We start from the raw sequence: 16,215 nt of genomic DNA on the forward strand, positions 1-16,215 counted from the left end.
TCCGATGATGGATGACAACAGGTAAGTGAAGTATTGGAGTACCAGTTAAAGAACTATTTTAAATCGATACGAAAGTGATTGTTATTAATTGTGTCGTTGGTTGTATAGCAGCTTCAAAATATTTTAAAATATGAAGTTATTTTCCATGATAACTTTAACTTTAACTCATGGCGATTTCATTTTCTTTTTGTTCATACACAGAATATCTAAATAAATATTTACAGTCCACTGGAACCTATTAAATTTAACTCATCATAATGACTTGATTAATCAAATCATTAGTCTATAATTGGTTTATTTATTCAACAGTTGTCTGATGATTGTGAACTAAGGTAATGCCACTTGTAATCACTTAATTAAATCAAATCCTGATTAATTGATCTTCTGGTTTAGGTTGGTGTATATAATAATTATAAATTGTATTTTTTTCAGGGAACATCACAGGCTTCTATTTACTTGTTTTTTTTTTATAATATCAACAGGGTCTTTATAGATTGATATTTTGTTTGGTGTATATAATAATAACCTATAATGGTTTACTTTTATAAACTGTTATTTGGATGGAGAGTTTTCTCATTGGCAATCACACCACATCTTCCTATATCGATATATTTTTCATAAATTTGACAGTATTTTGAATAGTTGTGTGTAGAAAAAACACAAGTTATATGAGTATCCATTATTCTTTATTGCAAGAAAATAACAAAACAATGACACTGAATGCACGTTTTCACACTCTAAAATGTAATATCAGCACTACTAAAATATAACAATAACATCATACATACTAACTATCTCTGACTCTCACATAAATATATATAACTTTTAAATCATTTACACTAACAGTTTTACACTGTCACTTACTTAAAGGGGTCACACTTGCAGCACTACAATAACATGATATACAGCAACTTTCATACGCCGTACAAATGTAATATTTGCTCATCAAAAAACAAATGCACTATATCATTCTACAAATATACATGTATAATATTGCTCATCAAGAATAATAAATAAATGTTATAAAAACATATAGACAAAAGACATATAGGTATGGTAGGGCTAACACCTTCTTGATGAACACGTTGACGGCTTTGTCTGCAGAGTATGCTGTCTTTAATCCAAGGCTTGTACCGTTGTGTATGTAACTATTTGTTATTACACAAGATGAAAGACTTGTTAGGATCACAGTCAATTGAAAGAAAACGCTAATTACTGCTGATTAATGTTGATGTCTGAATTGTTTTAATATAATTATACCCAATAATCTTGAAAACTTGTAATAAAAACATAATCAACCTGGATGTTTTATACTCATCTGAAGAAACTATTTTGTTTTTTGTTTTTTACCGTACACCTTTAACATTATAATAAAAATCATAAACATTTATGAATTACTTCAATATATATCTTTATTTTTATTCCTTATAAAAATATTTTTTTATTGGGGCCGGATCGACGTGGGACGGATCGACTTGGGCCGGATCGACGTGGGGCCGGATCGACGCGAAAGCGCTGTACACATTTTTTATAGGTTTATGTTGGTTTTAGGTCATATTACTAGAATAGAGTTATTTCCCTTCTCACCAGGAAGAAAATCAACATTGAACGATGTTGGTCTACATAATAATCACATGTATGATAATACCGTTGTTTGAGAGTGAAAAGGTAACGATGAATATTATGTATATAGTTTCAATAACTCCCATAACATCATGAACTCCGAGGAAAATTCAACCGGAAAGTCCCTAATCAAATGGCAAAATCAAAGACACTTGGCTTCTTACGGAGAAATCTTGGTAGGTGTACTCCAGCAACAAAAGCCACAGCCTACTCTACGCTCGTAAGACCAACCCTGGAATATGCCTCCCCAGTATGGGATCCTCACCAAATCACCACCATACGCGACATAGAGCAGGTACAAAGACGAGCAGCTCGCTTTGTTTATAGTTGCTACCAGGACAACTCTCCTGGATGTGTAACTAAGCTACTGGACCAACTTCAATGGGAATCACTGCAACACAGACGATGGAAACAGAGTCTTGTGCTGTGTTACAAGACTCAACATCAGATGATTGCCATTGATCCAGCCAAATACTACACGACAGGAGACAGTAGGACCAGGGGCAACCACAAACTTAGACAAACTAGAGTGAAGAGGGACGTATACTACCACTCATTCTTCCCACGAACAACTAGAGAATGGAATAAACTCCCCGAATCTGTAGTGGAGTCCGGATCCCTAGAGGACTTCAGGGCCAGAGTGAATACCATCCCCAGGACCCAGCCACATCTGAAATAGACAGCAGGATAACCAGTGTACATAGATGTAATTAATATCATATTTTTATTGTAAATACTGTCCAGATTATTTCCTGGACTTTTACTTTTGGCCAGAGGAGTGGCCTCCTGTCTGTTTGAGATGCGCCCGAGTCAATTACACTTTACTACAGAGTTCGACTCGTAACGGGAAGAAGAAGAAGAAATGACAAAACACATCAAACGAATGGATAACAACTGTCATATTCCTGACTTGGTACATGCATTTTCAAATGTTTAATTCACTGGCAAATTTGGTTCTTTTTTCTAGTGATTGGCCACGATTTGCTTGGTAGAAGCCTTTTAAGAAGAAGAGGGAAACTTTTTTACCAGATTGATTTATTGGTGTATCAATATTTTTTATACGACCGCAAATTTTGAAAAAATTTTCGTCGTATATTGCTATCACGTTGGCGTCGTCGTCGTCGTCGTCGTCGTCGTCCGAATACTTTTAGTTTTCGCACTCTAACTTTAGTAAAAGTGCATAGAAATCTATGAAATTTTAACACAAGGTTTATGACCATAAAAGGAAGGTTGGTATTGATTATGGGAGTTTTGGTCCCAACATTTTAGGAATTAGGGACCAAAAAGGGCCCAAATAAGCATTTTCTTGGTTTTCGCACTATAACTTTAGTTTAAGTTAATAGAAATCTATGAAATTTTGACACAAGGTTTATGACCACAAAAGAAAGGTTGGGATTGATTTTGGGAGTTTTGGTTTCAACAGTTTAGGAATTAGGGGCCAAAAAAGGGCCCAAATAAGCATTATTCTTGGTTTTCGCACAATAACTTTAGTTTAAGTAAATAGAAATCAATGAAATTTAAACACAATGTTTATGACCACAAAAGGAAGGTTGGTATTGATTTTGGGAGTTAAGGTCCGAACAGTTTAGGAATTAGGGGCCAAAAAGGGACCCAAATATGCATTTATCTTGGTTTTCGCACCATAACGTTAGTATAAGTAAATAGAAATCTATGAAATTTAAACACAAGGTTTATGACCATAAAAGGAAGGTTGGTATTGTTTTTGGGAGTTTAGGTCCCAACAGTTTCGGAATAAGGGGCCCAAAGGGTCCAAAATTAAACTTTGTTTGATTTCATCAAAATTGAATAATTGGGGTTCTTTGATATACCGAATCTAACTGTGTATGTAGATTCTTAACTTTTGGTACCGTTTTCAAATTGGTCTACATTAAGGTCCAAAGGGTCCAAAATTAAACTTAGTTTGATTTTGACAAAAAATGAATCGGTTGGGTTCTTTGATATGTTGAATCTAAAAATGTACTTAGATTCTTGATTATTGGCCCAGTTTTCAAGTTGGTCCAAATCGGGGTCCAAAATTAAACTTTGTTTGATTTCATCAAAAATTGAATAAATGGGGTTCTTTGATATGCCAAATCTTTTAACTGTGTATGTAGATTCTTCATTTTTGGTCCTGTTTTCAAATTGGTCTACGCGCATTAAAGTCCAAAGGGTCCAATATTAAACTAAGTTTGATTTTAACAAAAATTGAATTCTTGGGCCTCTTTGATATGCTGAATCTAAACATGTACTTAGATTTTTGATTATGGGCCCAGTTTTCAAGTTGGTCCAAATCAGGATCTAAAATTATTATATTAAATATTGTGCAATAGCAAGTCTTTTCAATTGCACAGTATTGCGCAATGGCAAGAAATATCTAATTGCACAATATTGTGAAATAGCAAAAATTTTTTTAATTAGAGTTATCTTTCTTTGTCCAGAATAGTAAGCAAGAAATATCTTATTGCACAATATTGTGCAATAGCAAGATTTTTTTTTAATTGGAGTTATCTTTCTTTGTCCAGAATCAACTTAAATCTTTGTTATATACAATATACAATGTATATTCACTTTTTACTACCAACTGATAAATTAAAATAATCTTTACCATTCAGTGATAACAAGCAGTTTTTTTACATCTTAATATTTTATGATGTATTTAAATGAGTAGTTATTGTTGCAAACTCCATTAGAATATTTTAATTGAGATTAGTTTTGGAATAATGGAAAGGGGGATGTGATTAAAAAAATTGGGTTCAATTTTTCTCATTTGAAATTTCATAAATAAAAAGAAAATTTCTTCAAACATTTTTTTGAGAGGATTACTATTCAACAGCATAGTGAATTGCTCTAAGAGAAAACAAAAAATTTAAGTTCATTAGAACACATTCATTCTGTGTCAGAAACCTATGCTGTGTCAACTATTTAATCACAATCCAAATTTAGAGCTGAATCCAGCTTGAATGTTGTGTCCATACTTGCCCCAACCGTTCAGGGTTCAACCTCTGCGGTCGTATAAAGCTACGCCCTGCGGAGCATCTGGTTATCAATGTCCAGTGACAAATATTTCAAGTCAGAATATAAACAATCAATATTTTATATATAATTACAGGTTATATAAGAATGCCAGCTTTTGATTGGTTGGTAGCCAGTGTATTTTTTGCATATTCTAAAAAAAAATCCTCATTTCAAACATATTTGCCTGTTTCGAATTTCACCATTGCCGATGAATATTCCTGAAATACCTTGGTTCAGCATCCTCCTGACAAAATTTAACATAGCAAAAGCGAGCTAACGCACATAACTACATGTATAATTCCCTACGGTTCTATGATAATATCCACTTTGTCTCAAAATTATGCATTTAAACATGTGTAATACAAGTTATTTTTTTTTTAACTGTACCTGTACAGAGAGATTCTATCCAAATTTATTCGATGTAATTAAACAGAAATATAATGTTATGGTGAGGTTTGCCAAAAATACCGGTCTTGAGACAGAATTTCACTGGACTTACAGCTTGTGAAATTTAACAGTCCCTTGACTCGTATTACCCTCCATAACATTATATATCTGTTCAAAATAAATTCAGGGGGTAAGTTCTGTGAAATAGGTTGACCATGACTAAGGATTTATGACACTTGGTTCCTTTACCTTTTCCCCATCAGTTTCATGCATTCTGGAAGCTTTCGTCATCATGAATGTTATATTTCATTTTGAAATGAAGGTTAATTTCAGAATGACACAAGATTGCTGTTGACCAATCAAAATAACGTATTATAATGAAGCATTTATGTAATGTAATTATTTCAGATAGAATTATGTCAGAAGAATTGTTCCTATCCTATGTCATTAAACTGCTCTATACTCAACACTGAAGAATTGGGAAGATGTTGTGTTAATAAAGGAAAAACAGAATCATCAGTTGTTGGGTAAGATTTCTAACACTAGTAAGTAAAACATTTATGAAAAAAAAGTAGATTTGCGAGGTACTGTAATGAGACCGCCAGTGGCAGATCCAAAGGGGGGAAAGGGGGGGGGGGGGGGGGGGGGGGGGGTCCCAGGTCAGCAACAAATTACTAAAAAGATCAACATATATAAGGACATATAAAAAATTGCTAGTGATAAAGTTCTTTGGACTTGCTCGAATAATGGTTATGTGAATAGACAAGGATACATAACCTGAGTTTATAATTTTTTTTTAGAAAAAATGAAATAAAGAACAATGTAATGAAAAAAAATTCACCAGCATTCCTGAATAGCAGGCTTAGTGTTACATGTAATGTTTTTTTCCAGCTTAGATTTGTCAAGATTTATGACTATTGTGACTCTACTCATTTTATAGTTATTTTACTGTATTTCAGCTTAGATTTGTCCAGTTGTCATATCACTTCTATTGAAGATATGTTCATCAGTTTCAATAACTTAAAGTTTTTGTAAGTATTATAATCTGCCTTATAACATATTGTTCATACATCAGTTTCAGTTTAATTTACTACCAAACAGTACGTTTCATACTAAATTTGCAATATTGGTTGTTTTAAAAATGTTTAAGGTAAAAATTAAGGAGCAGTTCACAATAAAGTGTATATGATCATCCAGTAGAATAGGAAAACTGGATCAGACAAGTATATGACAATGTATGCTTATCCAATGGGACTTGAATGACTAGTGAAATATTATCATGATGAATATTATGAAAATGTATATAATATATAATTATACATTGTATGATAAAAACAGGCACAAAATTAATAGAAAAAATGAAAAAATAATGCAAAGTAAAACTAATGGTTTGTGAAATTGTAATCTTTCAATATCAGATAATGGTTCATCACATTGGACAGAACAGATTTGAAACCAATATTAGGCACACTGATCTAAATCTTCACAGAATAAGATTTTTCTAATGCAGGAAAATTGATTTCATGATTTTTATTGAATGTTTTCTGCAGCATTGGAAAGAACAAGACTATTATTTTTAATATGTATTCACATGAGATTCTCCTAACATTTTAAGAGGTTCATCATTTTTAAGTTTCTTAAATCTAAATTGTAAAATTTGATCATTCATTGATTGCCTACTGATGAGGTATAAACAGTGTTATTTTTTATTTTCAGATATTTACAAAATAATTCCATACAAGTGCCAACTATAGAAGCATTCCATGGTTTAACACAGTTACAAACTTTGTGAGTTTGTATTTGATAGGTCTTGTTAGTTTATATTCTAAATCAGATGTGGTATGCTGACACAACTAAAAACCAAATCTTTTGAAGACCAGAATACATACAAGAACATGCATTAACCTGGTTATGAAAACAAAAATTTTACAAAAAGAAATCAGTATAAGATAGGTGGTAAAAAGGAACTTTGTTTTGTTGATCAGTTGCAAGAAATATACACAAAAAAAAAGAAAACAAATTAGGTTTTCCAAATTCTTTAACGTGATGGTTAAAAATGGCATTCCAATGTCCTAAATAAATAGAAATTATTTGTTTTCAGGGGGGTAGGGGGTAGGGTTTACCTGAATCCCTTTATTTGTTTTCAGGGGGGTAGGGTTGAGTTTACCTGAATCCCTTTGTTTTCAGGGGGGGTAGGGTTGAGTTTACCTGAATCCCTTGGCTACTATTGTGTACCAAATGTAAAACATATGAAGTAGAGTGTTTTGTACATCGTTGAAATGAAGTTTAGTATTTTTGTTGTACTGAATCCCCTGGCTACTGTTGTATACTATATGTACAACATATGAAGAAGAATGTTTTGTACATCTTTTTAAATTTTTGTTATACAGAAAATTGCCTCCCAAGATAGATTGTCCAGGAGGGAGTGAGTTATGGAATGAAACAAAACATACAGAAGATGCTGTTATTTGTACGGGTGAACTAAGTTCATGTACTGTTTATAATGGTAGGTAAAACAATTCAGTGCAATTTGTCAAATCAAGTGCTAAACCATGCTATAAATAAATCTGTAAATATCAATTTAGGCCTTGTTATATTGAATAGAAAACCATTTCTTGATGCAGGTTGTAAATGAAAGTGATGTTTTGCCAATTGGTAAATACTTGAAAAAAAAATTGGAAATGTTTTCTTTAGATAATATTCTGAAACAAATAGTAACTGGGGATTCATTATTGGGATGCTAATTTTTCGTGGATTTTGTGGTTACAATTAAACCACGAAATTCAATCTTCAAGAAATGACGAATTTTCTTAAGGTTTGTATACAGACTTCAGCAAAACCACGAAATTAAATATCCACAAATATGCAAGTTTTCCTTAATCCAAGAAAACTAGTAACCACAAAAATTAATGAATCCACAGTATATTTTATTTTTTTTTAAAGAATTTAACTAAAGGTATTAGAATTAATAAATAACTTGTTAATTATTATGGTATTTTCAGGAAATTTTCTTTTAATTTCAGTAACCTGTCCTAATGTTAACAGTTATTGTGTTGATGTTGGACCACAAGTAACAGAATGTTTATGTAAACCTGGTTACCATGGTTATAAATGTTTACGTCAGGTAAGATGTTTTTGTCTCACATGACAACAACAGCATTACTTAATGATTTCCTTGAGTATATGTTAATTATACTCTAGTATTGCCTCAAAATTCTAGGCTTTATTTATTTTGATTTATGTCATGAAACATTTTTTTTCATGGACAAAATGTTTAAATTTAATGAATTGTTGTATATTAGTTCTGATTTTTGATATTTGGTTAAAGTTAAGAAAGGACAACACTTGCTGTTATTTAAGATTGACAGTCAAATGATTGATTTAACAGTTTCCATTATGAATATGATATTAAAGATTATCAAATTAGATTATAACTATTAAAAAGAGGAGGGAAAAGCACCTGTTTCAATCCTTCATTAACCTCTTTTTAAGGCAAAAGAGGATTTATAGTTGCAAGCTACATTTATTATAAAGTGTCAGATTTTTTATCCATCCTAGGTATTATTTAGGTTTCAAATGTATCCATACTGGATTATATAATGTTACCTTTATATGAAATGTTCTACTTTCATAATATATGTCTTTGTTAAAATAATATTGATAAAACACACTAATAGTTAAAGCATGTTATTTGTTGTTTTCCAGGGTACATTTCCAACAATGACTTTTGTAATAGGACTTGGAGTAAGTACAGTGGTGATATCAGGACTTTTATGGGTTACACAGAGAAGAAAGGCTAAAAAACAAGTGTAGAATTTATATATTGTCTTGAAATGTCTTGAAATTCTCCACAACAGAGGCTAGTTTTCCCTTGTGAAATCCTACGATTATATATTTAAAGTTACTTATTATTGGGTATGTTCTACTTAGTAGTAGCAACCAAGAGACAACCTAATGTTAAATATGGGCTGTTAAATAGTAAACCTATTTTTCTCAATACATTATATAACTTGCTTCATACCAGCTAACATTAACATTATTTTATTAATTTTGACTTTTCAACGTTGAACTGAAAAGTTTATGTTTTTGTTGCTGCCTGAATTTACTGACAGTAATTTATATTACTTAATAATGCAACACTTATTTATATTACTTTATAATGCAACATTTTGATAGAATCATAATTAATGATCTGATATAAGATTATTAGCTCACCTGGCCTAAAAGGCCATGTGAGCTTTTCTCATCACTTGGCGTCCGTCGTCGTCGTCGTCGTTAACAATTTTTCAAACATCTTCTCCTCTGAAACTACTGAATGGATTTGAATGAAACTTAGCATGATTGTTCCTTAGATTATCCTGCACAAATTGTGTGTGCTTCGATTTTTGATCCGTCAAAAAACATGGCCGCCGTTACTTAAAATAGAACATAGGGGTCAAATGCAGTTTTTGGCTTATATCTCAAAAACGAAAGCATTTAGAGCAAATCTGACATGGGGTAAAAATGTTCATTAGGTCAAGATCTATCAGCCCTGAAATTTTCAGATGAATCAAACAAACCATTGTTGGGTTGCTGCCACTTAATTGGTAATTTTAAGGAAATTTTGCAGTTTTTGGTCATTATCTTGAATATTATTATAGATAAAGATAAACTGTACACAGCAAAAATGATCAGCAAAGTAAGATCTACAAATAAGTTAATATGACCAAAATTGTCAATTGACCCCTTAAGGGGTTATTGTCCTTTAATGACAATTTTTCACAATTTGTTCATCACATTTGCTAACTTTAAAAAATCTTCTCCTCTGAAACTACTGAATGGACTTGGATGAAACTTAGCATGATTGTTCCTTAGATTATCCTGCACAAAGTGTGTGCTTCGATTTTTGATCCGTCAAAAAACATGGCCGCTGTTACTTAAAATAGAACATAGGGGTCAAATGCAGTTTTTGGCTTATATCTCAAAAACGAAAGCATTTAGAGCAAATCTGACATGGGGTAAAAATGTTCATTAGGTCAAGATCTATCAGCCCTGAAATTTTCAGATGAATCAAACAAACCATTGTTGGGTTGCTGCCACTTAATTGGTAATTTTAAGGAAATTTTGCAGTTTTTGGTCATTATCTTGAATATTATTATAGATAAAGATAAACTGTAAACAGCAAAAATGATCAGCAAAGTAAGATCTACAAATAAGTTAATATGACCAAAATTGTCAATTGACCCCTTAAGGGGTTATTGTCCTTTAATGACAATTTTTCACAATTTGTTCATCATATTTGCTAACTTTAAAAAATCTTCTCCTCTGAAACTACTAAACCAAATTCAACCAAACTTCAACTGAATGATCAGTAGGGTGTATAAAATAAAGTTTGTGCTTTATTTTTTATTTCATCAAAAAACATGGCCGTCATGGCTAAAAATAGAACACAGGGTAAAATGCAGTTTTTGGCTTATATCTCAAAAACTCCAGCATTTAGAGCAAATAAGACAAGAAGTTAAAGTGTTTATTAGGTCAAGGTCTACCTGTCCTGAAATTTTCAGCCGAATTGGGTAACTGGTTTTTCAGGTATAATGCCCCTGAATTGATGATTTTAAAGAAATTTTGCAGTTTTTGGTTATTATCTTGAATATTATTATAGATACAGATAAACTGTTAATAGCAAAAATGTAAAGCAAAGTAAGATCTACAAATAAGTCAATTTGACCAAAATTGTCAATTGACCCCTTAAGGAGTTATTGCCCTTTAAAGACTTTTTTCACAATTTGTTCATCATGTTGACTTACTTTAAAAAATCTTCTCCTTTGAAACTGCTGTATCAATTTCAGCCAAACTTAGGCTAAATGAGTTTCAGAGTATCTAGTATAAATTTTATATTTCATTTCCTTGTATGGCTAAAATAGAACATAGGAGAAAATGATTTTTTTTTTGCTTTTGAAGAAAATAGGACGATTCAAAGAACATTTAAATAAATTGAAAAGCCAAAATAATCATTGATGAGAGATTTAACCAAAAAGATTAAGGTGAGCGATTCAGGCTCCTGAGAGCCTCTTGTATAAACTATTTTCACTTCAAATGACTTTATGTTAGATCAGTAAAAAGTATTTTTCTCTATGATGATTTATTGTCTAGAATTGACAAAGTCGAAAGAGCAAGACTTGAGTGTGCTGTTTCTGTTGTCTTTTGCAGCAGCGTCAACTATGTATGTTTTTATGGGTACCATTAGTTGTAGGTCAATGGTTAATGATACTTGGTATGCTTTTGTATTGGTGCATCTCATTTTCATGGTGATTATTTGCCTCAGTCCTTCACTCATGGCCTATTGTCTTTGAAACTTTTGCTAAGTTTACATTTATTAGTTTGTGATAAGGTCAGTTTGAGGGGAACCATTAATGGTAGGTCAATGATATATTTGGTATGAAGATGTATAAGAATATCCCCATTTGTTAATTTAACTTTTCCCTAATGCTTTCTAAATAATTTCGTGTTTTTAGTATGTTCTTTAAGAATCAGTTATTAATTTTTACCTTCAAGTGCATGTTTTGGTTCCATTCTTTCCTGAAAGTTGTGCCCTTTGCACTTCATGGTGATTTGCACTGTTTATTCTTTAGTTACAAGTATGTCCAATTGTGTACACAAACTCACAGTGGTATGCTAACTTTCTTTGCATCTTACTCCTAACTCAGATTGTGTATTGAAGAATGAGTTAAAATTTGGCCTGGATCTGGATACTGTTGTGTTTTATAGAGTTAGACATTTTCAATACTACCAGGCAGTCACATCCAATTTGTTGATACTTTGAGTTTTTATTTTACCTACTGAACATGGAAGGGTTTTCCAATTTACCTGCAACTTCTTCATTACATCTACAAATTCTATATGAAGCATTTGGTTTAGAAAGGATGATGGGAAGTTTTTGATTTCAACCATCAGAATTATGATTTATGGATCTTATTGTTTAAGACAACTTGTATGCAAAATACTTCAGAGCTTTCATTAGTATGTACAAAGGTAAAACAAGACAAATCAGCATATAGAGGTGTAATTTAAATGCAACAAACATAAAGTTGTATTTTTCATAAGTATTTATAATATTGTTAGTTTGTTATATATATTAATTTTCTTAAAATACTCATTTTACCTAAATCAGGTTAATTTGTTAATAAAAGCATTACCTTCTTTGAATTGATTATTGTTTATTAGTTTGATCTAATATGCCAAATTTTATTGTATTTCTCTGAGTAAAATAAAACACTAATGTTTGATATTTGAGCCTCACAATATAAAATATTTGACGTCTCAGATGAAAAATAATTGTTAAAGGTCATTTGGACAATTTTGAGGTCTCATAGTAAAATTGTGGAATTTAAATTGTATATTACGACCAAGGACCGTAGAAGCCTACATTAGTGCCATCACTTGAGTTTGTTACCATCATCGTTAGAAATTTTGATTTCATAACATTTTAAACAACAAAAATATTACATCAGGGAACATTCTCTAAATGTCAATAATCACCAAAATTGTTATGCAAGGAATTGTTGTCCCCTGTAGAAGACGATTTTGGTTGAATTCCATCTTTTTGTCTATTATATCAAATACTATGTAGAAATATTACTTGCACACATCCAATAGGACTACAACTTTGGGATGACTCCTTAAATATGTTCTTATGATTTGGATTTTTGTCAAATTTTACCGGTTTCGTCTATTATCTGTATAAAAGATAGATGGAAACTAAACAGCGAAGATAATCAGCAATACAAGATCTACAAAATGACTAATATAACCTTATCCGAATTTGAAAAAATGCAAATTTTATTTATCATTAAGGTACTAATAATAGATAAAATGTTACCCCTGTCAGCATTTTGTAAGCCATTTTAAGGAAAGTAATGGAGATGGAAGCGGATGAGATTCTCGTGCACCGCTTGGCCGATTCAGTCTTTGTTTCGAAAACACACTACACATATTAGTTGATTGTACGACGATTTTGCGAATAATAAAAGGACTCTTTACCATCTGACAGCTTTCAAATCATCGGGTAATTATTCAAAAGTAGAGTATTGTCAGAAGATGTTATTGAATAATTATGCCTTGATGACACGGTTCTACAAGAAAACAATATTGGAATAATATAAAAAAGGCTGCCTTTTTTTCGCAGATAGACAAATTGGAACCATGCCATGGAACAGTTAATTCATCTCTTGTTATAGCTGAGTTATAGTTATTGAGCTGGTAGGACGTAAATTTTAAGAGACCCCTTGCAAACCGTCCTCTATGTAAATAAAGGCAATAGTAGTATACCACTGTACAAAAATCGTAAATCGATTGAGAAAAAACAAATCTGTGTTGTAAGCTAAAAATCGAGGAAACACATCTGCTATAAGAGGAAAACAACGGAATGACAGATACACCTAATTACAACAAAACCAGACGCCAATACAACTTGCATATAAACGAACGATTTGATAACAACTGCAATTTTCCTGACTTGGGGATAGGACATTTTAAGAAGAAATGGTGGGTTGAACCTAGTTAAACCACCCGCTTTTATGATATTGTGAGATAATATCGCTAAAATGACATCACTACGTGACAGAAATACAGCAAAAACATTCAGCATAGAGAAACGCACAAATAAATAACATTATAGTCGTTACAACATGTTATACGCAGAATAACAACGAACATCTTCCATTAACGACAGCACAGGACATCAAAAACAGCGATGTATTTTTGAAACGAATATGTAATGGATATAATTATTTGCAGAATACTAGTCCAAAAATTATGATTATGAAGGTATCGAAAAGCTATTTTGAATAAATGCTGTGACGACGTCATAATTTTTAAGACTAACAATAATTTATCCATGAAAAATTGAAATTAATTCGTCTGTGAATAAGACGTGAAATGTTCGAAAATACAGAATTCAAAGCTCAAACGATTAGCAATAATACACTATACAACAAAAATCACAACAGAAACAACATAAATAAACACATGAACTATAGATGCTATACCGAGACACGTCGTATAGCTATGCAAATTCACACTCGGCTAAACAGTGATATTCGGGAATAGGTCACGTTTGGTACATAGAAGACAGAGAAATAGAAGTAAAACTACGATCTACGACGTGGAAAAAATGTAATTAGTTAGTTTAGAAACAGACACATCGTATAAATCAACTAATTCGTGATGGTGTATATTAAATTTACGGAGTGTCATAATAGATTTTTCTTCCTCATAACTCTTTTGGAGCAGTTTCTGGTTAAGAAGCACATTCCTTTCAATGAATCCGTATAGTGACTGAGAACATGCACGAGCAGAACGTATGAATTGAGATATGTAAACACCATACGACAGAACAGAGGGTATGTTACTGCTGGGAAATGGAAAGTTGATAATTGGAAAGTTGAAATCATCCAGTTTGTCATATATTTTAGTGTGACGTCGTCCATCTGTGTCAATACTCAATTGATATAACAGGAGCCAAATGATCAGACTGTATATTATGATTATCCAATATATTTTCCTTGGTAAGTATGGTGGGCATTTTTGTTGGGTTTCAAATGAATCACCAACACCTAATTAGTTAATAATACAACAGATTATATAATGTGATATACAAACAAAAACGATGTTGTTTGTGGATCATCCGTCGACTGTTTGTGTTATTTCCCTTCGATAACGATTTTACTAACCTTTTGAATTTTACAAAATCTATACTAGGTAAAAACATGTATAAGATTATAAACAAGTCGACACAGTAATCGACCGTGTTTATTATTTTTGACGTAATTTGTTACTTTCTGGACAACTGTATAGCTAGAGAGAAACTGTAAACAATTAAAAACATTGAGGGTTCCAACGTACATAACGCCTCCCCTCCAATTGCTTATATCAGTTAAAAACGAATGTTGAAAATTGTAATGACTCCACCGCATTTTGCGTCCCGACACCGATTGCTGCTGTCAATTTAAGATGTTTAGATATTTTTTCTTGATCACAAAAAACCTTCTATCCTAGTTTTACAACATTGCATGAAGGTTGGACTAAGTTATTGAAGTCTTTGATTTAAAAAAAAAAACTATATGCTGACTGCAAATAAAGATTGGATGAAAGATGCGAAAAGGACATTGAAAAGACGAAAATGAACGAAGAGGAAAAGATAAAAGGATAATAAACAATATAAAAAAAACTCATTATAGAAAGGACAGTAGGTACGACGATTGGAACATATCCGTCGTCATCTGTGAAGCAGATATTCCATAACGGTCATGGTTTTCAAAATATCTATTGACAGCGAAAAAAATTCTGTCAAAGTTTCACGATTTTCATGTACATCCAGGTATTATTAAGCTAGTAACTTTATATGACATATTATATACGAGTTCTTGATCTTCTTCCCTTATTTCATATAGAAAATTTATAATAGACCCATCGACGTTATAAGCACGAAATTGATATCATTCCGCTCGTTTAGCAACATCTTCCAATTTGTCGAATCGGCCACAAAACAGTCTGAACTTTTATTCAGAGCTAGTAACTTTATATCATAAATTTTTTATCAAAATTTTACATAGTTGTCTAGTTATTATCATTATAAGTATTATCAAGATTCGCTTGCCTTTTTATATGATCCAATATAACTAAAAAAGGACCAAAGCTGCAGATATTGATTATGAATTTGAATTCACTCCGATTGACTGCTTGATTCACGGAGCACAATCTTTACTACGAATTGGTTCGTGTCTTTTCATTTTCATTGTTCTGTTTTCTATCCTTGTTGCCCCCATTTCCCCGCCTTAATATATCTTGTTGTTTTTCCATGAAAGTCTTTTCCCATATTTTCCCCCCAGATAAATTTCTAAATAAGTATAGAGAAAAGACCTGGACATTTTGAGTGTCACTGGTGCTTACTCTTCCGGATGTTCATCTGATTTCATCTTCGGGTTTTAGAGGGAGTCGTTTTGTGTACTGATTTATGTGGTCTGTCTTTTGTTAGCCATGTTGTGTTGTTTTTTTCGTTTTATAATGTTTGTTAGATTTATAGTATCATCTTATCATCTATTCTTTGTAATGCTAATTTTAAAATAGACCTATCAAATATTTAGGAACGACCAAAAAAAATAAAATGAAAATAAATTTTTGAATGTCAAAGCTAATACATCTAATGACGTA

General features: G+C 31.9%; 1 protein-coding gene across 1 annotated transcript; it reads left to right on the forward strand.

Moving 5' to 3' along the window:
- The first annotated feature begins 1,560 nt into the window (after positions 1-1,560).
- LOC143057871 (all-trans retinoic acid-induced differentiation factor-like) lies at positions 1,561-9,229 on the forward strand. Its single transcript, XM_076231320.1, has 7 exons — positions 1,561-1,668; positions 5,434-5,552; positions 5,985-6,056; positions 6,742-6,813; positions 7,416-7,531; positions 8,049-8,149; positions 8,731-9,229. Exons 1-7 carry the CDS (start codon positions 1,612-1,614, stop codon positions 8,836-8,838), a joined length of 645 nt encoding a protein of 214 aa, XP_076087435.1. The 5' UTR covers positions 1,561-1,611; the 3' UTR covers positions 8,839-9,229.
- The last annotated feature ends 6,986 nt before the right edge of the window (positions 9,230-16,215 follow it).

This window comes from Mytilus galloprovincialis, chromosome 1 (assembly GCF_965363235.1).
Source record: "Mytilus galloprovincialis chromosome 1, xbMytGall1.hap1.1, whole genome shotgun sequence".
Classification (NCBI taxonomy): domain Eukaryota; kingdom Metazoa; phylum Mollusca; class Bivalvia; order Mytilida; family Mytilidae; genus Mytilus; species Mytilus galloprovincialis.